Source organism: Mirounga leonina, unplaced genomic scaffold, assembly GCF_011800145.1.
Source record: "Mirounga leonina isolate KUSES-001 unplaced genomic scaffold, KU_Mleo_1.0 Mir_174, whole genome shotgun sequence".
In the NCBI taxonomy this organism is placed as follows: Eukaryota; Metazoa; Chordata; class Mammalia; order Carnivora; family Phocidae; genus Mirounga; species Mirounga leonina.
In genome coordinates, this window is record NW_023270451.1 from 18,495,704 (window position 1) to 18,523,214 (window position 27,511).

At 38.6% G+C, this 27,511-nt stretch overlaps 1 protein-coding gene across 1 annotated transcript in view; it reads left to right on the top strand.

Moving 5' to 3' along the window:
• Positions 1-26,516, top strand: part of LOC118021274 — a 44,067-nt gene extending 17,551 nt beyond the window's left edge. Inside the window, exons 3-6 of the mRNA XM_035021387.1 lie at positions 13,663-13,709; positions 21,586-21,679; positions 22,996-23,089; positions 26,265-26,516. Coding sequence (XP_034877278.1) covers positions 13,663-13,709; positions 21,586-21,679; positions 22,996-23,089; positions 26,265-26,421 — 392 coding nt within the window. The 3' untranslated portion in view covers positions 26,422-26,516. The remainder of the gene's footprint in view (positions 1-13,662; positions 13,710-21,585; positions 21,680-22,995; positions 23,090-26,264) is intronic.
• Positions 26,517-27,511: the final 995 nt, after the last annotated feature.

Sequence of the window (27,511 nt, forward strand, 5' to 3'; positions counted from 1 at the left end):
TGGATGAAAAGGAGTAGAGGAGAGTTGTTGGAGCAATGCTATTGGAGAGATGTGGAAGGTGAGATCTAGTGCCCTTGGGGCAGGTTTGGTTTTGAATAGGAGCATGAATAATTCATCTATAGCAACAGGCAGAAAAGCAGAGAATGAGAGTGGAGGCACTAGGGTAAATGTGGAGGTGGAGTCTAGATTTCCTCTTGACTGGTTCTATTTTGTCTGAGATAATAAACAAAGTCATCAACTAAGGTTGGTTTGGGAGGGTGATGAATAAGGGACAACCGTTATGTCAGGAGTGTGTGAGATTGCTGACTCCAAGTCAGCGAGAGTTGGGGCTACGTCTCTGGGCAAATTTCTCTCTGGGCAAGATGAAGCGAAGAAACGTCATTTATAAAGCACCAAGATACTGAGGTCAGTGTAAGATTTTCAGGCATGATGGGTGGTAACATCACTTTCTCAACTCTGCCTGAGGTGGGATGTTGCAATTATCTGAACAGATTCGGGGACTCAGAGCTGGTGAGGTATACATTTGGGCAAGGGGAGGCTTATAGTTAAGGACAGCAAAGTGACGCTCTGAGGGAGGGAGTGTCCTGATCTCTTCTGCTGTTCTGCCCTGAAAATTACGGGTTTTCTGTAACAGGCAGCAATCACAATCTTCTGTTCTTAATTTGGGACAATATCAAAAAAGTTTCCCTTTATCTTTTAATTATTTGGATAAACAGATAATTTTTGTTCATTTTGTAGTATGTGTATATAAGTATACATACCTGTATGGAAATGCGTATATGGCTAGAAAGAGCAAGATAGCAAGCTTGATTTATGAACAAAGGAGCTTTATACATGGGATTTGTAGACTTACATATTTCCCTTCCTCATTGCAGATATTCAGATCAACTCTAGGAAAGAGCACAGGGACCTTGCTTAAGAACAATAATCACATCTGTTATCATCATTTTTCCTTCCTCTGAGGAATCTTAATATGTTGCTTTCAAGGAAGGAATGCTCAAGAGATATAAGAAAACATAAGTTAAACTGGCTTAAGCAAAAGGGGAATTACTGATTCAGATAATAGAACAAATTGACTCCAGGGTCTGTCTGATCTAGTTTCCAGATAGATCAGCAGGATTCTGTTTCTTCTCCTGAAATGACTCCATTCTCATGCTGGCTATTCCCTTATGAAGTAGAGTCCTTTGAGAAGCAGATGCTGACACAGAATTAGACATGGTGATGATTCAGGTCTCCATGAATCAATGTCAACTTGGGCCCTGTGTATAAAAGTCCTCAAAAATGTCAGGTATTCCTCTTTTTACACTTTACAGCCACTGGTAAATAATCGTAGTGAATGGGGAAGGACTGGAAGAATCATTATAGTATATTTTTGATGCAGTTGTTTGTGGAGTCCCTTCTAGAACCTGGACACTTCTTCAGTCAATGAGTTCTGGATTTGAAAATTGGCTCAAGTTTGGACGCTGAGGAAGGGATTGTGACTTTTTATTGGAGCTATGACCTCAGCCTCCTGCTCTTCCATTCCTGCCCTTTTCTGATTGTGGATGTTAAGCAGCACCCTTGATTAATGCCCCTCTATTCTACCCCAAGGAATGCCATGTTCTTTTAGCCGTCTCCTATGATTCAAGCCCCCATTTGCCGGCCCTCTGACTTTGGCTGTTGTTTTGATTATTGTGGCCTCCTGAATTCTTGTGTTTAAGTACCACCACTTGACCATTATTACTTTGGGAGCTCCATCATTCCCATTGGCTATAAGCAAGCCCAGTTCCATGACTGCTTCTACTATCAATCTTGGCCTGCATCACTAAACACTAGTGCCCTCTTAGCAGCATGTTTCTGATGGCCTTGATGTTTTCTCTGGACCCTCTCCTGGAACATAATCATCTGGTGGTTTTTCTAGCCTCACATAATGCATCTATTTCAGTAAGCCCAATTCTCTCAGCCTTTCCCTTCCTTCCTCTTCCTTCTGTGTAGGCAACTCAGGCATTGCCTTTCTCTTCCTTCCTCTTCCTTCTGTGTAGGCAACTCAGGCATTACCACTTTCCCCAGGTTGGCCCTCACTTTCTTCAGACTTCTAAAAGTCAGCCTAACAATGAATTTGCCCCATGCCCTGGGGTCTTGCTAGGGTATTAAATCCCATGTCCCATGAAAGTACCACCAAGTCAATGAAATCTCACTTATCCAGTTTAACATTCTAGTGCCTGGATAAGCATCTTCAAAATTCAGTATCAGTGATACTCATTGACTCCTTCCAATACAAGCTAGTTATACGATGGAATATAGTTTTTTCCCTCTCTTATCAGCCACAGTGTGTCCTCATCTGGATTCTACTGAGTTTAACTCTAGTTATTGGCCTATCAGCCAGGAGAAGGGGTAGTAGGGACTCCCAGCATATGGGTAGTCCACCTCCACAAGCTCTGAGCTTTCAAGGGGACCTGTAGAGTCAACATCACATCCTCAGGAGGATCCATCCATATACCAAGGCCATCAGGTATATGGTGGTAAAAAGAGAACTGCATCACTAAGAAGTTCAGTAGCTCTCCTCCATAAACCAAAACTGATAGTAGAGATAGTCACAGAACTGGGCTCATTAATATCCATGGAATTAATGAGGCTTCCAAAGTAATAGAGACCAGGTGGTGGTACTTAAACACAGAAGCCATGTTTCAGTCAAGCTTTCCCAGCCAGAACTCTGGCCTTAGCATGAGACCTGCCTGGCTCGACACATAAATGTTTCTGGAACTCTGTCACTATCAGGTCCTCATTCTCTGCTTAGCTGTGTCCATTCCCACTACAGGAGATAAAGGCTACCAAAGAGATCCTCTGGCTTTCACACTTAGTCTTTAACTGCTAGTCAGTAGCCCTTGGTTTCTCATTACCCCTCTGTAGGGCATCAATACAACTCTATAACCAACCCATTCTGCTGTCCTTGTAGGCACCACTCCCCTTTATCTTTCAAATGATTGAATCATTACACCTGCCAGGACATTCCTCTCCACCATATCATTTTCCTAGATGGAAAATATTTTACCACTAGTGAATTTTTTTTAGCAATTCAGCTGTCATCTCTCTCCAGGGACTATTCATACTCCACATACTGTTCAAGATGGCATCATTTTTACCCATTGAATAGTAACTGAACCAGTTTCAAAGCTTTACCTTACAATTTGTTTCCTCCAAAACTTCTAGTGGTGTTTGTATTAATTTGTATCCTTCATGGATCAGCTGCCAAGATGCTACTAGAAGTGCAAGAAGTTTATTGGGGAAACAGTTGGGAAAGATAACAGAAAGGGAGCTAGTGAAGGTGAAGAGAATCTTCAAACAGTGATACAGGGATGACACCTGTAGGATGAGGTGAAGGTGAGGTGAAGGAATGGAGATTTGTTTGGAAGGATTTCAGAGTACAGCCTAGTTCTAAGAAAATTTCAACCAGATTGATGTGGAGTCCTCAAGCCAAAATCTTCCATTAGAGGCATTCTGGATTAATGTTCTTACCATGTTTAGTCTTGGCTGAGAGAAGCCTGTAGGAAGCATGGCTTTGGCATGAATATGGTGGAACATCTGAGGGACAACAGCCAAGGCCATTAGTCACTTATGCTCTAAACTGGGCATTTTCACAGCCACACACTACAGGGTTTCAAGCATGGCTTTTAGCAGCTACAGGGATTAAATCCTTTCAAGTTTGAATCCAGAGAAAGATAAACATCTTTGTCCTAGCATTTCTAGCAGAAGCCCTGAGATTAACTTGGATTGGACCAGCGTGGGTCATGTGCCCACCTATCTACCTCATGGTGGCCAGGGAAATAGCATGTTCTAATTTTTTTTTCAGGTCTAGTTTTCACGCCCCACTTCCAGGATAGATTTTGGGGCCCCATTCATACCATGAGAACTGAGCAGTGGTGAAAGGCAGATTCCCAAACAAAAACATGCACATAAAGAATATATGTATTTTTAATTTTAAATGCTATTGCCAGGTTGCTTTCCGTAGACATTGTAACAATTCAAAGTTCCACCAAAAAGGAAAAAATGGTACTTTTCTCCATATCTTCACCAGCAATATGTGTTAACTTTGTTTTAATATTTTTGCCAACCTGATGGATACAAAATGCTAGCTCATTATTACTTCAGTTTACAGTTTCCTAGTACTAGCATATTTTGAAATATTTTTTCACACATTCATTGGCTACTTGGATTTACCTTTCTATACATAGTGTCTTTACATCTTTTGTCCATTTTTCCATTGTTTTTCTTTTTTTTTGTCCTTTTCTTGTCAGTTTATATTTTTCATATTATAGCTAATAACCCTCGGTTGGTCTGTCCTCTGCATTGCAGATAGGCAAGCAAAGAGCCTGAAACTCTGCTTATGTCTTGCCCATCTCCATCTTTATAGTCAGTACTAGATCATAGGCCTCAGAGTGCAGTTTAGATCAATATGCCAAGCCTTGGGACAACTGCATCAACCTTGGGACAACTGGAAAAACAAAGCAAGATAGGACCCAGTGAAGCACAAGTTTCCATGCTCCATCCTTGCTCAAATTTCAGTAATTCTGGAACCACCTTAACAATTTTGTTATATCCTTTAAATTTTGTATTACTATTTATATTTCTGAAACTTGGCATTTTAACATAGGTTTATTTTAAAAGTTTATGTTGTTGCCATTATATCACTATACCCACTAGTTACAGTTTTCCAATACACATTAAAAATAAATTCACAGGGGCGCCTGGGCTGTGCAGCCAGTTAAGCCACCCACTTGGTTTCAGCTCAGGTCTCTGCTCAGGTAGTGATCTCAGGGTCGAGATGGAGATGTCCAGCTCCACGCTCAGCTCAGAGTCTGCTTAAGTTTCTCTCTCCCTCTCCCTCAGCCCCTCCCCCCTACACTCTCTAAAATAAAGAAATAAATCTTTTATTAAATAAATTCACAGCTATGAAAGTAAAGGATATCCGTCTGCATACCACTTGGAATACACCATACTTTGGGAAACGACATCAAAGCGTGCCCTAGGTCCACAGACCAGTCAAGGAGAAGATCAAGGATTTACAGAGCTATCAGTTTCACTGCTTATCTGCAGCACAGCAACCCCCATGGGGTGGGGTGGATGGTAGCTTCATTTATATCTGAGGAAAACAGCACAGAAAGGTACAAGTGCTTTCCATGCTATTGAGTGGTGGACATTAGAATCCAGGCCTTGCTCCAAAAGCAATAGGGTAACAGGGACCCATCAAGTCCAGTGGGTGAACTTTCCCTAGTGGTCAGGGCTCTAGGAAGCCTGAGCCCACGGCAGGCCGGGATTGCATTACCAACATTCCGCGTTCTGGCTGGAACACTACAAGTTCTAAGGTTCTGCGAATTATGCTGGGGTCTAGGTCTCAGAAGGGGCTGCCTCGGAAGGTGCTGTGATTTGGTCAGGTCACAGTCCCATCAGGGATCCTCCTGTCCAACCTGGTACCTGGTGCCCACCACGGTCCAACTGGCCTGGAACTGGCGGAACCCAGGCTGGAGGAGTGATGTGCTGGCTGCGGGCATGGCGCCAAATCCTCTTGCCAGTTTTCCTTTCCCTCTTTCTTATTCAACTGCTTATCAGCTTCTCTGAGAATCATTTTTCCCACATCGCCAGACAGAGGGGCAAGCAGAGATCAAAGTCTTTGGATGATGGTGAGCCATTCCAAGCCCAGAGGCTGATGCCCTATACACGCCACTGCCACCATATTTCCTTTTGGCTGTGCCACTCTGGCAGCCTGAAATTTTCATCTCAAAGTTGTTGTTTAGTGTTAGTGGTAAGATATTTTTTAGGGCTCTTTATGTTTTTGGTGAAATCCAATTTAATTGGGCTCAATTTCCTTTATCGGAAATGTGAAGAGTGGATTAAAACAGTTTAAAAATTTGGGAAAGCATGTGCCCCCCCACCCCCCTCACTTTTTACATGACCTATAAAGCACATAAAGTTTGTGCTGTAAGCTGTAAATTAGCTAATCAGACTCTGCTCAATAGTCATGGCTAGTCTTAGTGGTTTAAGGTTTTATTTAATACATTCCTTAATTTGTGTCTTTTTTTTTTTAAAGATTTTATTTATTTATTTGAGAGAGAGAGAATGAGAGAGAGCACATGAGAGGGGGGAGGGTCAGAGGGAGAAGCAGACTCCCTGCCAAGCAGGGAGCCCGATGCGGGACTCGATCCAGACACTCCAGGATCATGACCTGAGCCGAAGGCAGTCACTTAACCAACCGAGCCACCCAGGCGCCCCTTAATTTGTGTCTTAAGAAAGAATTGCTTTGGTCTGGAGACTTCCCTTAGTTTTCCTCCCCAACTGAAGAAATTTTGGAACGTTAAAATTCATGCTGAGTTGAATTCATGAACCTGGAAATAAGATTTTTAGTATCCTAAATTGAGATTGTATAGATAGAATAAGGACAGGATTTGAATTACTTGGGAAATGCCCTGTAAAGCCAAGATTGCTATTTGTATGAAGACTATAAGAATTACTGCTGTCTGGTTTCTAGAGTCTGAAAGAATGTTAGTATCTATAAGGAAATTGGTCTTCCTTACTAAAACCAAACCCAAAGCTCTCAGCTTTGTCCTGAAATGAGACTGCCCTTTGAGAGGATGGGGAGTAGGGAGAGGCTGAATCAAAAGGCCTAGCTTGTTTCCTTTGGTTTCATCTTTCCCATAGATTTTTCTCTTTTGACTCCTTGGTCATCCCCATACATACTCCAAGAGGAACAGTGTTCTAGTACTATCCCCACCATGTTCTCCACACAAACAGTGCCTAAAAACATAGGCCAAGCATAGAAACAAATCCTTCTTTTTGTTCTCTAGCAAATTGGAGTCATACTGGAACTTTTCTAAAGGCTTTATTAAAATGCTGATGAAGAACTAAAAGGGAGTGAACAAAGACACAAACAAATCAAGAATTATAGGTAATATAGTCTGGTCTCCAAAGACTGAAGGTTCTGATTCTAGGTAGCTCAATTCTAGGACTGACCAACCCTGTTCGATGTTTCTGTGGAAACAGTTTCCCTTTGTGAGGGAAAGTCTAGTTCAGCCTGTCCTGGACCTCCCCCCACCCCCCAATTTTTGCTTCCTAGCCTGAGGCATTTCCCCTTTGTGCTTGCATTCAACCTTCCCATCTAACAGGGACATGGTTTCTTAGACATTATTCCTTCAGCTCCAAATCTGAGAAAATGATTCTAACCCCTACTACGATCCCCACCTCCATCCTTCCTAGCACTCAGATTGATAGGCCTTTCCCACAGGACTTTGTGAATGATCCCACAACAAGTGAGACCTACCACAAAGCTCTGGGTTGCTTTGATCCCCAGAGCTTTTAACCCTGATATTCACTTACAACTGAGAGCTCAGTAAGCAATTTCCTATAAATTATAGTTGCACTTGGAACTTTGGGTTAGGAATCTTTTCCCCCAATATCTAATGAAAGAGTAAAAAACCACACTAACATGTAGTGATGTTCTTTCACCAGGAGCAACCAAACAACAAAGGGGCATAGTCTAAAAAGCCACTGGCAACCAAGGAAAAAAATAAAGGAAAGATTCTGCATCAGAACAGAATAGTACAGCGTGACAATGCTCCAAATACCACTATCACCCTTTAGAAGTCACTAGTGAGTAACTAAATTCCAAGAATTTTCATTAATACTCCTGGAACTAGAGAGATGCAAATTGAGTGGGTATCCTATTCCTTACCGTTCTGAAGAATAACAGAGGAAATTGTTACAGAGGAGAAAAAAGGGAAAAAGAAGAACTGAACAATGGATGGAAAGGTCAGTTCCTGGGCTGCAAACTCGATTTAGGGGCAGATCTACAGTCCCTTTTATGGAAATGGGTAATGCCTCCGATTAGCTAGAATCCTGGCAGAGGAAAATGACAAAATCTTAAAAGAGTGTAGAGCCCAGATATTCTAACAAAGTCTGGCACGGCCTCACCTGAGTTCTTTCCCTTTGTCAGGTGCTGAGAACAACTGAATGAATAGAACATAAAATACCATAAAACTGTAGTTTCTCAGAAAAACATCTCAAGGATAGTTTTAGGTGGTCAAGGTGTCACCTACATCATGTCAGCACAAATAGAAGTTCTGAACCCAACAATCCAAGCATTAGTAAGATGAAAATAGACAACAGAGCAACTATGCAAACACTGCATAGCTAACTAAATAATGAAATTAAGGAGTTTGGTAGCATGTAGAAAACAAATAATGTACCCTAGAATAAAACGTAACTCAAGGAACAAATGCAAATGTCCCCACAAGTGCTTTTAGCTAGAGAATCACCAAATAAGAAATAGATTCAGTGAGGGGCACCTGGGTGGCTTAGTCAGTTAAGCATCTGCCTTCAGCTCAGGTCATGATCCCAGGGTTCTGGGATCGAGCCCCCACATCTGGCCTCCCTGCTCAACAGGGAGTCTGCTTCTCCTCGCTCTTGCGCTCTTGCTCTTGTGCTTTTATGCTGTCTTTCTTATTCCCTCTCAAATAATATCTTAAAAAAAATAGATTCAATGAAACGAGTCTCAAAGTAAAGATATCAGAATGAGGTAAAAAGGGAGATTTCTCTGACGAAATACATTGAAGGCTAAATAATATGAATATGAGGCAAGGCTTCCAGGTTTTCTCCTTATTTCCATAAGTACCCATTTATTTCTGCTAATGTTGAACACACCAAGAATATTTATCATTTACACTCTAAAGTATGCATATTATATTGGGCTCTGATAGCTGCCTCCTTCCCTTTCTTCTAGCCTAGGGGCTGCTGATATCTGGGAGGAAGTGGGGTTTCACTGTCTTTCCCCTCATGTACTTTTCAGTTTCTTCCATCACCTGGACCCCTAATTCCCAGTACTAAGTTTCCTATATTATATATACTTAGAGTAATTGCTATCACTCAAGACCCTCTCTGAAATTTATACTCCAAGATATTATTTAGAAAAATGAAAATGAACCAAAGGGAAATGTAGCATTCAAGAAAGAGTAGTAAACAAAGAGACCAATAAAACTTAGAGTTAATTTTAAATGTTCGATTTTAAGTCAACAGCAACTTAAATATAATAATAATTTAATAATGATTCATAAGTATTTAACAGTAATTAGAATTCTTGATTATATCTACCTGGGAAGTGGTATGGAGAGGAAAAGGAAGAAAGCAAAAGCATATTAGGATCCTTATATAGGTAGAGAATGTAGATCCTGATTAGGCAAAGATTATAAAGAGGCATATAAGGGGTGCCTGGATGGCTCAGTATTTATGCATCTGACTCTTGATCTCAGCTTAGGTCTTGATCTCAGGAACGTGAGTTCAAGCCCCACATGGAGCCTACTGAAAAAAAAAGGCATATAAAATATATGTCTCAAAAAAATTTTTTTTTAAGATTTTATTTATTTATTTGAGAGAGAGAGAGAATGAGAGAGAGCACATGAGAGGGGGGAGGGTCAGAGGGAGAAGCAGACTCCCCGCCGAGCAGGGAGCCCGATGCGGGACTCGATCCCGGGACTCCAGGATCATGACCTGAGCCGAAGGCAGTCGCCTAACCGACTGAGCCACCCAGGCGCCCTCAAAAATTTTTAAATAGCTTATATGTAAATAGAAACAGGAGGTGTGGCTTCAAAACCACTAGAGGAAATAAGGGAACAAAGAATAAACTGATGGAATAAAATACACCTTTCAAAAATGCCGCTGAAAAAGAAAGCAAGTATAGCAATCTTAATATTGGATAAAATAGAATTTAAGTAAAAGAAAATCTTTAAGTAGAAGTGATAGTCCATGCTGATATTATAGCACAGTACATGAAGATGACATGTGAAGATTTGTTCATCAAACAACATAGTTTTGAAATAGATGCAGCAAAAGTTGATAGAAATAGAAAGAGCAATTGACAAGTTAAATCCACATGGGATCACTTTACATGCCTATATCAGAAATCAACAGATCAAGTATATAAAATATAAAGCTACAATATAGAGATTATAATATATAAAGCCTTGTGATCTGGCCCCCCATTGTTTTGTTTTGTTTTTTTCCCTCTTAGCTGTTCTTAAAACAATTCCCCTTCCAGGTAAACATTAGAATCAGCTTGTCTGACTAAACTGTTCTATTTTTTAAGTTATTAATTTATTAATTCATTGCAATGCCAATCAAAAAGAAAGTTCTTGTTTTGATATTTGGTATAATATATTTTGATGCCTAGCATCTCTAGGTGTTTCAAATTGTGGTCCTCATGGGAGAAGAGAAGAGGACCAAAGATGGAACTTTATGGAATAACATTTTAGACATTGGTAGAGGAAGTGGAATCAGTCAAAGAAATTCAAAAAGAGTGGCCAGAGATGTTCCAGGAGAACTAGAAGAGAATGATGCTGCAGAAGTTGTGAAAAAAATATATAATTAAGAGAAAGGAAGTGACTAGATAGAATATAGATATACAAAAATCAGGCCTGTGGGGTAAGGGAAGAATCTGGTACCTAGCTGTTTAAATAGCTAGTACCTCTTTCTTCAGGGATAGAGTGAAAGAAAGAAAGAACCTATTGCTTCATGTAAAATATGATCATGTAGGTTAGCTGGTCCTCACTGGTTCTCCAATAAGGGCAGGAAAGACTATAGGAAAAATTGCTGGGTAGTTATACAAATGTTTAGTCTAAACCTCTGAGATGGACCATATCAGGTCATTCACTGACATGAGAGTCAAGCTAAAAGAGCGGGAAATGAGGCCATGAGGGGCAAACAAGTTCAAGGTCAAGGAAAGTGAAGTTCTGAGTGAGGTCAAAATGCAAGTGACAGAGGAAAGGAAAGAAGATTCCAGTTAGAGAATAGAATATTGGAGTTTAAAATTTCATGGTTGGAGCCATCCAGAATGATGCCAAAATCTAAGTTGAGATTATGGAAATAATTTGCTTAAGATGAAGAATCAAGAGTTTTTCTGGATGGTGGAATTTCAATGTTTGTTTTTACTGTGTACGTATTTCTTATATTGAACATGTATCATTTTTATAGCTACAGAAAGACAATAATCCTGTTTTAATTTTGGAAAAAATATAAGTATCAGGAATGAAAATAAGGAAAATATCAGGACTTAGTGGAAAGAAACAAAGTTGTGGACTTTATACTAACTGGAATGTTTTTAGATGCAGTGTAAGAAACCAAGATTTTACATGTAAGAAAAACATAATTTGTCTTGCTTAAGTGAAACAAAAGAAATGTATGGGACCTCAGAAATGAGTGAATCACCATCATCTCCTTATTTCTCCTTTGTTGTCTCTCCTTTTCTCTGCTTATCAACCTCATTCACTCCTATTAGCTTCCTCCTCAGGGCTTCTGTGGTCACTGGAAGCTCCATCTTCTCAACTTCCCAAACAAAGAGAAAGTGGCTCCCTGCCACCTCTTAACCTCATGTTTTCATTTGTAAATCGTCAGAGAAAGACTCTCATTGGCCTGACTTGGTCATATTCCCTCTCCCTAGACCAGTGTGGTCTGGGATTCGCCCCCTTTGGTTCAGGTGTGCCTTACATGCCTGGCTGGGACCAGGGAGTTTGTGTAGGAGGGCGCAGTTACCAATTGTACCATGTGTCTACTGCTGGGAAGGAGCAGTTCCTGCCAAGGAAGGATGGGTTATATTTCCCAGGAGAAAGCAGAGGTACTGGTGGTCAAAAGAGCTTAAACCCACATTCTGTCATTATTAGCAAGTGAACTTCAATGTGTTATTTGACTTTTCTGAGGTCAGTTTCTTCATCAATAAAGTGAGGTTAATAATAACCACCTTTCAGGATTGTGAAGATTGGTTATAACTGTTTTCAAATAAGCACTTATGTTTATAAATTGCTTAATAAGGATTCCACATAATCTGAGAGTGAAGGCCAATTTATATTTCCCATGAAGCTGGATTGATTGCTGGCTGTGGCTGCTCAGAAAGGGTTTGCATTTTTCTAGTTGGTTCTTTCAGAGAGTCACCTTTTCCTAGTTTAAACAAAGATACCCTGTCTTCAACTAGTGCTAACAGCAGCCCTACATCTTCAACTTTCTCTAATGTATATAATATAAAAAAGGTAAATGAAAACCATGTTGATATCATGTACATGCTGGTATGATGTGATGTGGCAACTTCACCTTTGCAGTATTCTTCCCCCAAACCCATATCTTCAGTCTAATCATGAGAGAAACAGACAAATCCAAATTGAGGGATATCCTACAAAATATTTGGCCAATACTCTTCAAAACTGTCAAGGTCATGGAAAACAAGGAAAGACTGAAACACTGTCACAGACTAAAGGAGACATTATGACCAAATACAACGTGGGATCCTGGATCTAGGAACAGAAAAAGTGCATTAGTATAAAAAACAATGAAATCCTAGTAAAATCTGGAGTTTAGTTAAAAGTAATGTATTGGCGTCAATTCCTTAGTTTTAATAAATGTACCGTAATAGTGGTAAGATGCTAGCCATGGGGAAAACAGGTGAGAGGTATACAGGAACTTTCTGTATAATCTATGAAATTTTTCTGTAAATCTAACATTATTCCAATGTAAAAACTTCAGCTGTGGGAAACAAGTAGAATTTGGAGAGCCCATGTGGCTAAGTCACATGCCTTTTGTTTCCCTGCTCCTGCCTCCTGAAGTAAGCCTAAAGCCGGCTGCCCCAACATAGCTGAAGTAGTAGAATCTTTCCCATTGACCTTGCCTTTTAGTCAACTTCCCTTTGGAGACTCCAAAAGGGTAGGGAGAAGTAATATTCAATAGGGCTTAATTTGAAAAACTCTCGTCTTTTGCCAGCCAAATCAGATCTGTATCCAATCAAACAATTTGAAATTAAATAGAAAGGCCTGACCTTTCCCACAGAGCTTATGAACTCTGTCCCCAAAATAATAAAGTGACTTTATTGTTATTGCATCACGTGAAAGCTAGGGTATTAATTCCAGGCTCTACTTACTTTACAGAGATGTTGGAGTAAGAAAAAGAACCATCAAAATGCTTTTTTTCCAGACTTATAGTTTTTATTCTAGAACTTTCAAATATAATTATATTGTTTATTTTTTTATGAAACAAGAAGAATGAAAATCCTCATCTGGGAGAAGTTTTTAAAACTTGTGGCACAACAAAATGAAGAATTAATTTTTTTTTTTAATATTTAAAGACCTGGGGTGCCTGGGTGGCTCAGTCGGTTAAGCATCTGCCTTTGGCTCAGGTCGTGATCCCAGGGTCCCAGGATCGAGCCCTACATCAGGCTCCCTACTCAGTGGGGAGTCTGTTTGTCCCTCTCCCTCTGCCACTAAGGACTAATTAGCCAGGAATATCTTAGCAAAACCATGTTGAATAACAAAGGAATTACTAAAAGAGGTTTTTAAAGTATGATGTTGTAAATATATAGTGATATTGCCAATTTGTTTTTCCTTATTGGTTTTTGGAAGTTATTTCTTAGAACTTAACTTGGCTAATCAAAGTTGGATAATGCCATTTCACATTTTTCCCAGCGATAGTAGAAAATAAGAGAGTTAGGATTTAAATAGTACCAATGGGAAAAGTGTCTAGATATGTGAAAATAATGAAATAAAACACTGGGGATAGATGAGTATGCCATTAAACAGGAATGACTAAATGAGATGCACTTTTATATAAAATTAAGCAACAAATGGTCTTTGCATTTACATTTTTGCACTTAATTTTTTATAGCATGTGCTGTAAAGAAAAATTGTCAATTATGCACAGAAGATAAGAAAGTAAGTTAACATATATGAGAAAATTGTCTTGGGAATGTTATAAAGTCACATAATTTACAGTTGTAAATGTACTTCCTTCTAGAAAATTATGCTTTAAAAAAAATTTTTTTTGCTTGAAAATAATTATACTTTGGGAAGAATTTTTTGTAAGTCAAGGAAAAGCTAAGCCCTTTGAGATGCAGTGAAAATTTCCTTGGTACTCTATTATCTCAAAACTAGAAAGGATGACACATTGTTCCTTACCTAAAATGTAGCTAAGTTCCCTTCTCTGATGATTAGGTAGCTGACATTGTTCTTCACTTCAGATTTGGAAGAAAGTAGAAATGCCATAAGAATTGAGGGGTATGGTGTTACAGAGGGCTTTGCAGCAACCCTTACAAAACCATTCAACCAGTATTGGAGAACTGACAGTTAACACGAAAGACAGACATGAAATCAGTAATTAGAAAAGAGCATACTCTAGTAACTGGTATCTGTCATAGTGATTTGGATGCACAATTCTGTGCGCCTTCTTATGGTCATCCATGCCAGTCCTTCATTTAATGAGGACCTGGGCTCCTGGCTCATGGACTTCTCCATCTAACCTACATGCTTTTTAAACTCGGCGAAGGCCCAGACACACTTGATCCCTCAGGCTCCTGACTTCCTCAGGTCTGCATTAAGAAGTCACTTCCCTGGCCACACCCTGAGCCCTGCACAGTCTACAGTGGCTCCTAAATTTTCGTTCCCCTTACACTGTACTTACTTTTTGGCGTCAGGAGACTGCCCTCTAGTCCTTTAATCTCTCATTTTTCCTTCAGCTTATTGGCCCTCTCCTATGGATTCCTTCAAGCATCCTTCCTGTGAATTCTCATGGCTGTTCACTTGAATGAAATATTCTTCCACATTTCTTTGTTTGTTGCAATGGAAATTTTCAAACACATAAAAGCAGAGAAAATGGTATAATAGAACTGTACACCTGCAAGATCCATCTTTTTTTTAACCTTTTTTTTTGGTTGTTATGTTAGTCACCATACAGTACTTCATTAGTTTTTGATGTAGTGTTCCATGATTCATTGTTTGCGTATAACACCCAGTGCTCCATGAAATACGTGCCCTCCTTAATACCCATCACCAGGCTAACCCATCCCCCCCCCCAAAAACCTCAGTTTGTTTCCTGGAGTCCATAGTCTCTCATGTTCATCTCCTCCTCTGATTTCCCCCCTTCATTTTTCCCTTCCTTCTCCTAATGTCCTCCATGCTATTCCTTATGTTCCACATATAAGTGAAACCATATGATAATTGTCTTTCTCTGCTTGATTTAGTTCACTTAGCATAATCCCCTCCAGTACTATTCATGTCATTGCAAATGGTGGTTATTCATCCTTTCTGAAGGCTGAGTAGTAGTCCATTGTATATATGGATCACATCTTCTTTATCCATTCGTCTGTTGAAGGGCATCTCAGCTCCTTCCACAGTTTAGTTATTGTGGACATTGCTGCTGTGAACATTGGGGTGCATGTGCCCATTCTTTTCACTACATTTGTATCTTTGGGATAAATACCCAGTAGTGTAATTGCTGGGGCATAGCGTAGCTCTATTTTTAACTTTTGAGGAAACTCCACACTGTTTTCCAAAGTGGCTGTACCAACTTGCATTCCCACCAACAGTGTAAGAGTGCTCCCCTTTCTCCACATCCTCTCCAACATTTGTTGTTTCTTGCCTTGTCAATTTTTGCCATTCTAACTGGAGTAAGGTGGTATCTCAATGTGGTTTTGATTTGAATTTCCCTGATGGCTAATGATGTTGAACATTTTTTTCATGTGTCTTTTAGCCATTCATGTGTCTTCTTTGGAGAAGTGTCTGTTGATGTCTTCTGCCCATTTTTTGACTTGATTATTTGTTTTTTGGGTGTTGAGTTTGAGAAGTTCTTTATAGATCTTGGATACCAGCCCTTTATCTGTAATGTCATTTGCAAATAACTGCAAGATCCATCTTTCATATATGCTCTCTCCCAGCCAAAATGGATTGTTTTGAAACAAAGAAGGATTTTGATACTGTATCATTTTACTTACAAATACTTATCACTCTCTCCCCCTCTCCCTCTTGCTCTCATTCCGGGTGTGTGTGTGTGTGTGTGTGTGTGTATATATATGTGTATATATATATGTGTATATATATGTGTATATATATATAATAGATACTCTGCTTTAAAATATTACAAGTCCATCATTATACCTAAAAATTAACAACTTTTTTTATAAAGATTTTATTTATTTATTTGACAGAGAGAGAGAGAGAGTGAGAGCAGGAACACAAGCAGGGGGAGTGGGAGAGAGAGAAACAGGCTTCCCGCCAAGCAGGGAGCCCAATGCAGGGCTCGATCCCAGGACCCCGGGATCATGACCTGAGCCGAAGGCAGACACTTAACAACTGAGCCACCCAGGTGCCCCCAAATTAACTTCTTGATATCATCAAGCATCCAGGAAATAACCACATTTCTCTTGTTGTTTCATAATTTTTTTGAAGTTCATTTGAACAAAGTCCATGCATTGCAACTGACTGATATATCCCTTGAATCTCTTTTTATCTATATGCTCCTTCTCCCTCTTTTTTCTTTATTGTAACTTATTTGTTGTAGAAACTGAATTGTTTGTTCTATTGCGATTCCCACAACCTGGATTTTGCTTTATCCTGTGCTCCGTAATGTGCTCTATCATGTTCCTCTTTCCTATTTTTTGTTCTTGTAAACTGATGATTACATATAGAGGCTTGATCAACTTCAGTTTAGTTTTTTGGCAGGAATATCTCATGCTGAGGACTTTCATTAGAAAGCAGATAAGTTTGTTGAACATTTTGTGATGTCAGCAGCCTTGATGATCCTTGCCTATACAAATTATTTTATTTCACTGGAGGTTGCAGAAATCACCACTGCTTTAATGTCCTTGCCTTCTCATCTTTAGCTGTGTTGGATCTGCATTCCCTAGACCTGATCGGTCCTTTGGTCTGTTTTTCATTTGTTACACATTATTAGCCTATTGCTACTGGAGCATATTGCACCAAAGTCTGCATTCATGCAACTACAAATCCATAATTTCTCATCTCACCTGAGTCCCAAGACTACCCATTTCTTGCCTTTGGTTAGCAACATTCCCTCAAATTTCCCACAGCAGCAATTCCAAAACTTTTTTGCCATCCTTAATGTTCCAATGTAATCTCACATTCCCTCATTCTCAACAGATGGGTTTTTCTCTAATTTTATAGACAAAAGTAGAGCCTCCAGGGGCAAACTTTACTCCCCAAACTGATAAAATTTCTGTCATTTTTCCTCATCCTTATGCATTCTTCACTTCCTCTTAAAGCAAGAAGAATACTTCCTTCAATTCCCCTGAATTTCTGTTCTGGATCTTGAACATGTACATTTTTGGATTGTAACTCATAGCATTCAGATTGTTTGCATATTTACCTTCCTCCCATTCTCAATTCCCTGTGGGCAGAGTGCATGTTTTATTCCTCTTTGCATCTCTAACAACCTCACACATTTCCCAGCACATGACAGTTTTTGATAACTATTGATTTGAATTAACACTTGTGCCACTAGAAGGTATTTGAAGTCATTAAATTATATTTAATATACTCTATAATATAAGAAGGTAGAGAATTTTATCTTAAAATATTTATATACATAGCCATTCTGGCAATTCTGGGCATAGGATTATTTGAGTGTCATTTTTAATATATTCCCAGTATCTCATAGAAGCGAACTAAGGGATAATTCCATATGGTCAACACAGAATTAGGGTGTTATCTTTTGCAAAAAGATGGCCTCTGCTGATACCTGTTGGTACCTCCCAGACTTTCGATGACAATGCCTGCCACCTCCCAGAGGGAATGCCAAAATTTATAAATGGCAATTCATGAAGCAACCAAGAACATTTGAGTTCTTCTTGCACTATAAAGGACTGGAAGAGATGGCCTGGTATGCCTAGGACTATCCTATTTTGTGGTGGTTCACCACCATTTACTTGGTGAAATTATTGTACTGACTCCTTTTCATTCCCCCAAATATTCTAATTTGAATGGTATATTATATGCTTATTTTTCTAACTGTAAGGGAATCTTCCTCAGATTCCATCTGAAACATTTCCTTGTGATTTAATAGTATATGGCTAGCCTTTTAAGAGTTAGAAAACATTCTTACCAAAAACTATACTACCCCCCAACACATAGCTCATAACACAGCATATGGAAAACATCTTTTTATTGGTATCTTCTCTTCATAAGAAATAAAATTTCAAAAACCATGCTAAGAAACTTAGTGCTAAGTCTCACCTGGGCTTTCATTGCTGTTGAGAATCATTATGTGTCACTTTGAATCTTTGGAGTGATAGTTTTCAATCATAGTGTTACCATGACAAATCATGTCATAAGTAATTTTTTTTTTTTTTGCCAGGGCCAATTAGAAAACTGAGTTTTGCAATTTAGTAGATTCTAGGTTTTCCCCATACTCACATCTTTCTCATTCATTGCATCTTGATATGGATTATTGCTTGGGACAAAAAGGAATAAAGTAACAGCAAACCCAGTGGGTTTTTTGGAATCTTCCACAAACTACTTTATCTACTGCACAATTCATAAGAAATGACCACTACTCACATGCTTGTAAAATATGCTTATAAATCCCATTCATCACATCCCACAAAGATGCCCACCTTGATATTATTTTTTCTGAAGAATTGTGTGTGGTGCGTGTGCATGTGCATGTGTGTGTGTGTGTGTGTGTATTAGGGCCTGGAGTAGGGGAGGTAGATAGGGTCATAGATCCAAATCTGGATATGCCAATGAACACATGCCATATCACCGATTTTGTTTTTGTAAAGTGTACATATTGCACCTGCTGATTAAATTGTCACTCTCTAGAAAGCAAAAACAGTGCTTTATATATCTGTGTAACCTCTGCTTTACTTAGTATTTGCCCATAAATAATGAGTAAATGCTCTTTTGATCTTCCCAATGTCCACTACTTTAAAATCTCCCTTTGCACAGTAACAGTTAATATTTTTTGTAAGTATAATATTGCTTGGTTTATACAATGTTAACAAACCACTAAACATTAGTATGCCTTCCCCTTTCTGCATTTGTTTTCATTTTAATGATACTTGCTTATAAAAATGTCAATTTTTATGTCCATATATGCTTATTAGAACAGAGTTCTACCCCAAATGAATACTCTAGCTTTCCCATGGAGCAATATTTACCATCATTTTAAAGTCTTTTAGCTGACTTCTCAGTTGTCACTCTCTTGACAGTCAGGTTGGCATGGCTTTGTATTTATGTGGGTCATTTTCCTTAGCTACAAGAAAAAAATCCATGTAATTGTCTTAAATTATGCATTACCAATTTAAGGATGTTGAATATAATATGCTGTTCCTCTGGATAATGTGAAGTTCTGCTCTTTGAAGACTTTTTAGACTTAGTTAAGGTGTTAGTCAAATCTTTTTTGTGGTATGTTACAGAAGCCCCCCGTAAACTAATTTAATAAACAGAAATCCAACTCAAACTGATTTTTATTGACTCACAAAAGTGGGAAGTCCAGAGGTGGCCTTGGGATCATGCACAGCTAAATCTCCAAGGATGTTTTTCCCATTTCCTCTCTTCATCTTTCAGCTCTGCCTCCCTCTATGTATTGACCTCCTTTTCTCCTATGGCAAATGTGGACATTTTCCATATAGCTTGAAAGAGCCTGGCTCCCAACAGATACCTCCCAATGTCTGCATACAACTTCAAAGAAAATTCTAATTGGCTTTATTTGGGTCTTCTGTCCAGTCCAGCACTAGTTACTGGGCCAGAGGGATGGGCTACCCTGAGTACCACTGACTGGGTTGGATGATTCCAGTAGGATAGAAATGGTGGAGCAAAACTGACTGACAGCTGCAGAACCACTTAGAAGGATGACAGCCACAAAGGAGAGAAGGTGTAGTTACCAGAAGGACAAGGCAGATGACACAAGCTGAGCAAAAGAGTAAAAACAAAAAACAAAAAAAAACAAAAAAAACGACCTTAGTTTACTGTATTTCACCCTTCGACTTTTCAAGATGTGAAGATCCTACTTTCCCTATCTCTGCATTTTAAAAAATGTTCCTAGCAAATATACAAATAACCTTCAACTAAAATTGTCCTTCCCCAAAGTCAGTTAGTTATTGCCCTCTAGCTCTGTCTGGAATCTCAGAGCAGTGTGCATGATGTGCGGATGTTCTGTTGACTGTCCCTGGCCAAGCAGTGAGTTATTGGTCACCAATCTGGCTGCCTTAGGCTCAACTCCTGAAGGAACTCTCTGTTCCATTGTTCTCTGAGCTTCTGTCAGAGAGAGGCACAGGAGAGAATGTCTCCTTTGGGGACTGCACTGCTTTAGGAGCTCACCTGATGTGGACTTGGTTACTGGGGCCTGGGAATCAGCTTAGCACTGAGTAACCACAAGGTCCTGTCTGACAGGTTCAGGTTTTTGTTTTTTTTTTTTTTTTAAGATTTTATTTATTTGACAGAGAGAGACACAGCGAGAGAGAACACAAGCAGGGGGAGTGGGGGAGGGAGAAGCAGGCTCCCCGCTCTGCGGGGAGCCTGATGCAGGGCTCCATCCCAGGACCCTGGGATCATGACCTGAGCCGAAGGCAGACGCTTAATGACTGAGCCACCCAGGCACCCCGGGTACAGGTTTTTCTGGCAATTCATCTCCCATAAAAACCTGCTAGATGGCATGGATTTGATTCCTAGAAACGCTGAGAACTCTTAACCAAGGTGAGAAGTCTCTGGGCTATAATCTGAATCTAGGCTTTGACTTTGCAGTTCTAGTCTTTAAGCAACCGTCCAAGAGGATAGGACCCATTCAACCTAAGTGACTCCATTTGACTTCTGGTCTTGGTTAACATGAGAGAAAAGCTGGCCTTAGATATACCTCCTGCTCTCAGGCAGTGACTAAGGGGTGGTTCTTTACTTGGAATGAGTCATTATCTCTGCTGGTCTCAGGATGTTCAGCAGGACGTGATTTGGAGGGGTCTGGGATCAGTCTTATAAGATTGGTTACCAGCACAGAACCAGACTGATTAGGTTAGAATCCAAGCTCCTCTATTCACTAGGTGTGTGACCTTATGTAAGTCATTTGACTGTTCTGTGCCTTATTGTCCTCATTTATAAAGTGGACATAATTTTTCTTAGCTCACAGGGTTATTATAAGGATGAAATGAGTTAATATATAAAAGGGCTTAGAATGATGCCCGTCACATGGTAGGCTCTATTTAAGTGACATTTTTACCACTCTGTCCTCATTTTTTTTTTACTCTTCCAGATTCTAGTCTTATCTCCTGCAATGGTTTCCACCTTTGTACCTTCCTTTTGCTTACTTCAGCAGGGGAGTTAGAATTCACTTTTCCTATTTTTCACGTGATTATCTCAACACCAATGAGCAGAAGGGAGAAGGGCATGAGGTATGACTGATTGACAGCCCCACAAAGCCCACATGTAACAGAGGAATCCCCAGAGGAAGGAGTGAGTGCTATAGACAAGGGGAATGGGAATAAGTATTGAGGGGTGAGAGAGAGGAGAGAGAGAGAGAGAGAGAAACCCTATCTACTGTAGTTGTTATTACTACTTTATGAAATCATGTCTCAGGTTTAGTTCTCTAAACATAGAGCCTAAGAAAGGGATTCAGGTACATGTGATTTCTTGAATGATTGTTCTTTAGCAAAATTCTATGGAATAAGGGACTCAGGACAACAAAGGGACAAGAGCCAAGAAAAGATATGGTCTTGGGATGCCTGGGTGGCTCAGTCAGTTAAGTGTCTGCCTTCAGCTCAAATCATGAGGACATTGCTTCCATTTTTTTTTTTCTTTCCAAATATAGTGTTTTTGGTGCAGTGAAGAAGGGGCTTGCAAAAAAATGTGTCTTCCATATTTCGGGTGTCAATTCAGTTCTGTATATTGGTCAAACTGTAGAGGTGAGTTGTCTTTATTTGAATTTTTATGTACTTTTTTTCCAGTTAACTTGCAAATACTATATTTCACTATATTTGGAGGATTATAAATTATTCTATTTGCTTTATTAAAAATATAGCAAATCTGTTCATTGATGTTTCCCTGGATACAGGCTGATACTGGTTGTTTCCAACCAGTGTTGGTTCAAGCTAGGTCAACATTCATTCTGATTGGTGAGTACCTTACCATACTAGTTGTTGGCTACTTTAAGTTTCAGCTCTAATGTACTGTAATAATGATAACCATTACCCAGTGAAGGGAGGTGTTTCATGTTGTTTTAGGAACTCCAGGAGTTTCTTATACACTAGCCTTGGGGTGAGGACATACTGAAATACGCCCAGGAACATTACTCTAACTTGCATTTCCTCAACTAATATAATCTATACTGACAGTTGCCATTCAGAACAGTAACTCCCTAGGACTGAACAAATTTCAATCATCTTTATATCCGTAATGTGTTTTTTTGGTATGTTATATGGTACTTACCAAAGCAGGGAAATGTACTAGAACCTTATAATAAGTTTCCAAAAAAGGCAAAATGAAAGCTTTCCTAGTGAACCCTAACTGTATAAGAAAACCCAATCTAGAATCTATGTTTACTTCTTAATTGAAGTGAAAAAAAAAAAACCCACATGAATTTTGCCCTCAATTCCCTGTTCTTTCAGGTACTATCAGGTATATTTAAATCATAATTGATTGTAGCAAAGAGCTTATAAACAAGTAACGGTTCATATATTCAGTATGAATGGGAAGCCAGGTTTCCATTTCATGTTCTGTCCTTGTAGCTTCATTTTACGGATGTACACTGGGGGTGGGGGCTATGGAATCTGCAAATGCTAGAACTCTGCTCTCCCAGCAAGCATTTGTTGTCTCTTTGATAAGGAGCTCCTTAACTCAACAAACCTCCCCCTGCTATCTGCATGCATCTTTACAGAAACGGCAGACTGAGGGATCTGCTCCTTTCTGTTGAGATACTGCCTGGAATGAGTTTAGAGGGAAAATACAGGGAAAAAAATAAGCCAGTGGCCTAATAGTTTACCAATCTGGAGATGAAGGACATTAAATGCTACATCCTTTTAGCAGCTCAGATTCTTTTCTAATATTGGTGATTGTTGTATTAATGGTAGTTTTACTGGAGTATATGATGATGTATGTTATACCGTTTTTCCATAACTTGTTAATTTGTATTTAAGAATCAAACTGCATGATACTAGAAAAGATAAAAATATAAGAAATTATTGCTCTTCTATTAAAATATATTTCTTTTCATGCATTTCAGTTGACATGTTTGGATTCCTGATGCTTCTACTCATCATGATATTAATTGCAGTACTCATTTGGTATTGCTGCATCTTTCACTATTACCTGCAGGAGTATGTTCATTTTCTCCTTAGTAAGAATGCACTTGGGGATAATATCACTGAAGAGAATGCTAAGCTAGTTATCACGAAATGTTTTACCTTTTTTATGTAATAAAAATAACATATCTATATGATAGGGGGAAAAAACGTTCAGAAGGTAACAGAAGATTATAAAATGAAAAGGAAAATTTAACTTGCCCACTCCCTACTCTACCTCTTACACCTCCTCCCCAGAAGTAATCCTTCTAGTATGATTCTAATGCAGTTCTTCTTTTGGTTACTTCCTATATTTGAAAAATATGGTTATGACTCCTTCTCATGATTTATTAACTTCAGATGTTATCTATTGAGTCCCCAGAATGAAATCTGAAAATTTATCTTACACTATCCATAGTCTTCTGTTATTTTGCTCTTAGTGGGTATTACCATTTTGTTATTTTTGAATTTTAACTATCATTTTTCATTCTTGGCTCTAAGATTTCTAATATTTCTTCTATTGGTTATTGTTTCAACTTGATTGACTTGATTACTTTGAGTAATTGGTTTAGTGCTCTGTCCCTATATACCAAGTCTTCTCCCATTATTTAAATAAGAGAATTTGGAACCCTGTACTTCTGTCTATTCTTTCCTCCTTCTATCTCCTAAACTCTGTAAGCTTTCTCACTCATTTGACCTTTTGTTTTTTTAAGATTTTATTTATTTATTTGACAGAGAGAGACACACAGTGAGGGAGGCAATACAAGCAAGGGGGAGTGGGAGAGGGAGAAGCAGGCCCCCCGCCGAGCAGGGAGCCCGATGCGGGGCTCAATCCCAGGACCCTGGGACCATGACCCGAGCCAAAGGCAGACGCTTAACAACTGAGCCACCCAGGCACCCTCTCACTCATTTGACCTTATCAAGTATATAATGTTTACTTTCTGTTCTGTAACTATATCTTTATATCCTGAAATGCTTACTCTATAGTTTGAATCTAAAATTTTAAAAATAATAAACATAATTTTTAAAATCATGATTGTATAAATATTGCTTAGTAAAGACCAAACTGAAAATAGAAAATGTGATTCTGTGTCATTGGCTATATTACTTGAAAGAGAATTATCTAGTGTCTGATCAAATAGATTCTCTTTCCTTACTCTCCATTTCTCAAAATCATGCTACATTTCATTTCGTTTCATGTTTACATTGTGACTTTCTTATACAGCTTTTGCATTTTCTAGGGTTTTAAATTACCTTCATTATTTCCTGTCAAGAAGGATAGTCGTGTATATTTATTCCTATCACTGTGATCATTCATCTTAGTATTTGGAAAAATATTTTCATTTTCATCTTATAGACACTCTTCTAAAAGTCTGAGTTTTTTTCTAATTTATAAAAATTAGTTTCTTTTCAGGGCTCTACTGAGCTAAAATAATTTTTTGGATCCTGTATCTTCCTCTTTTTAGAATTATTTTTTTCCCCTTTTACTGGAATATTCCTCAAGCAACTTTTTCAAAAGGAGTTCACAGAAGATATGTAAAGTGTTTCCATAGTTCATACATGTTGAGAAATTTTTCTCCATTTTCCTTTAGCCAGCATTGCATTACTTTCTTTCCTTATATTGTATACCTTTTCTGAGAAAGACCCATAGACAAGATAGACCCATAAATAAGGTAGGTGCACACTAATAGGCTCATCTGTAAGGAAAATAGGCCCTATGAAAAGATAAAGATTAGCCAAATGTCCTGTTTGTTTACCTGAGACCTCCACTTTGTCTAGGACTTCATATTTTTTTTGGCTTTCAGATTTTATATCTTTTCCATATTAACAAACAAGAATAAAAGAAAACATAAGATGGAAGATCATTTCTTATTCTTTACCTCTAGAACAAAATTATATCCAGAAGGAAGAACCAATAGGGTATATATTACATGTGTGGTAAGAAGTTGTGGCAAATACATTGTACTTTTCTTTTTTATATTTTCTTCCCAGGATTCTGGCATCTTTAAAGTGTCATACCTTTTTTTGTACAGTGCTGAGTAAAGTGGCAAATTATGCCCACAAGAGAGTAGGGACCTGAGCAAACATACATCACTGAAGCTTCTTTTGTATGTAGTTTCAAAGGAAAACCCTGAAGCCTCTCAGCAAATACGGTCCAACAATTGTATTCAGTTCTGGTTAGCTCTGCTATTCACCCACCATCTCGTCCTTTTCAGTTTCCTTTAGAGATCTTCTAGATATTGTTAATTCAATGAACACTGTATACTGTTAGAAGAATTTGACGTATTATGGACTTATCGCACTCCATAATCCAAAAATCCTGGTTGCATTCCAGAAATATTAATCTTTCATTTAAAAAATACCTTTGAATGACTAATGGAGCATCAAAATATTGATGACTACATTTGATCTAATATTCTTTTTATTCAGCAGATGTGATTTAAAAGTTAAAGCACTTTTAAAAGTTCCAAATGTTAAAGAATATAAATGTTTAACTCCTAATGTACTTAGTGCCTCCTTGACTCTCATCTATTTCAGCAAATATTTATTGAATATTTATTATGCCCTAGGCAGTGTTGTTGTCACTAAAAAAAAAGATCACATCCTTACCTTCATGGTGAGGATATACTCTACTAAGGGGACACAGACAAGTCAAACAAGCAATCGTTAATTCTATTGCTAACTTATTGATATTTTCATTGATATTCCACTTATTTTAATTGTGTTTTTCTTAAACACTAAAATCCCCATGGTGGATACATAAAAGGAGAATTTAATTTAATAAGCCAATAGTAATAAAAAGTTGCATAAATGCAGTCTAATGTAATGAAATACAGTTGACCCTTGAAACACAAGTTTGAACTATGTGAATCCACTTTTATGCAGATGTTTTTCGATTGATACAGTGCTGTACTGTAAATGTATTCTTCCTTATTTTCTTAGTAATGTTTTATTTAGCTTACTTTGTTACAGTACATATTACATATAACATGCAAAATATGTGTCAATCAACTATGTTATCAGTGAGGCTCAATAGTAGGTTCTTAGTAGTTAAGTTTGGGGGGGTCAAAAGTGATACATGGATTTTCAACCATGTGATTAGCACCCCTAATTCCCATGGTGTTCAAGGGTTAACTGTAATTTCAATGATAACCTTGACTATTCTGAACATAAACCTCATTAATTCTAAATTCATCGTCATTTTGAACAGAGCTCAAGTCTGTGTTGCTGGAAGACCACGCACAGTTTATATTCACCGTGGGCCTACTGCTGGCAAGTGTTTTCATTTACTCGATGGGATGTCGCAGACCCTCAGTAACCCCCAGATGGAAGTCTTGCCCTTACTTTTTTTTAGGCATCAAAATTAAAGTGTGGGTAGAAAACACAATAGCAGATTTCTTTGTTCTAATTTCTAAGACACATTCTTATGACCTCAGTAGTTAGTCTAGGATGGGTAAAGCCACAATGTTGATAGAGAAGAGGTAAAAATTTCCAATCCAAATGGGATATTAATAGATTTCCCAGTTCCCCCAACTCCCACTCCACAAAAGCAATTCAACAAAAGATGACCTTTGCCTTGAGGAATTAATTTACTTCATCCTACCTAGTTGGCTGACCCTCTATCCACTCTTCTCAACTTGATTATTTAAACTTTCCCTCACTTACAAAATTGAAATCTTGGCTTCCTTCAGCTCACCATGCATAACTCCTGGGCAGGTCCTCCGACTCCCCTGCTACCCAGGCCTGGATCCTAGAACCCCAACTGGAGTCAGAACTGTACCCTCCCCACCTCCTTTCACCTGGGTAATTGGACCATAAAAAATTTTAGGTCAGAATATGGCTGAGGAAAGTGTTTTATAACTGAAATAGGACAACTACAAAGTGCTTCATAATTACTATTTAAAATAACTTTGGAGGCATCCAGGTTTTTGTGCTGTTCTGGCCCTGTAGGACACAATACTAAATCTGAACAAGAAGCAGGTTGAACCTTGTAGGGGTAAGGATGAAAGGTCAAACACATACACATTCCATTGCCAACTCCTAGATCTTCTTATGTAAAAATTGTTTTTTTTTTTTTTGTAAACAGGATTGTGAGGTGTTCCAAAAAGCTATTTGAGTTGGGGAGCTGAAGTTCAGGGTGATTGCTGTTTCCTGGGGTTGAAATCAAACCGGAGGACTGCAGAGAATAGTTCTGTGTTTCAGTTTTTCTCCCTCCATTTAAAACTTCACAGCAAACTGGGCTAGGAGAAAAGCTTTGAAAAGAGCACAAGGTTGGGTTTTTATTTATTTTGGTAGAAACAGTTATCTATTCACAGATTGAGAACAATTAGTTACACTAGATTCATTGTAGGGACTACAATGAAATCAAATTAACAAGGCAGGATTATTTTCCACCCAAGTGAATAAACTGCAAACCCCGGGGGCAATGCTTGTATTAAAGTGTTGAGTAAAGGAGAC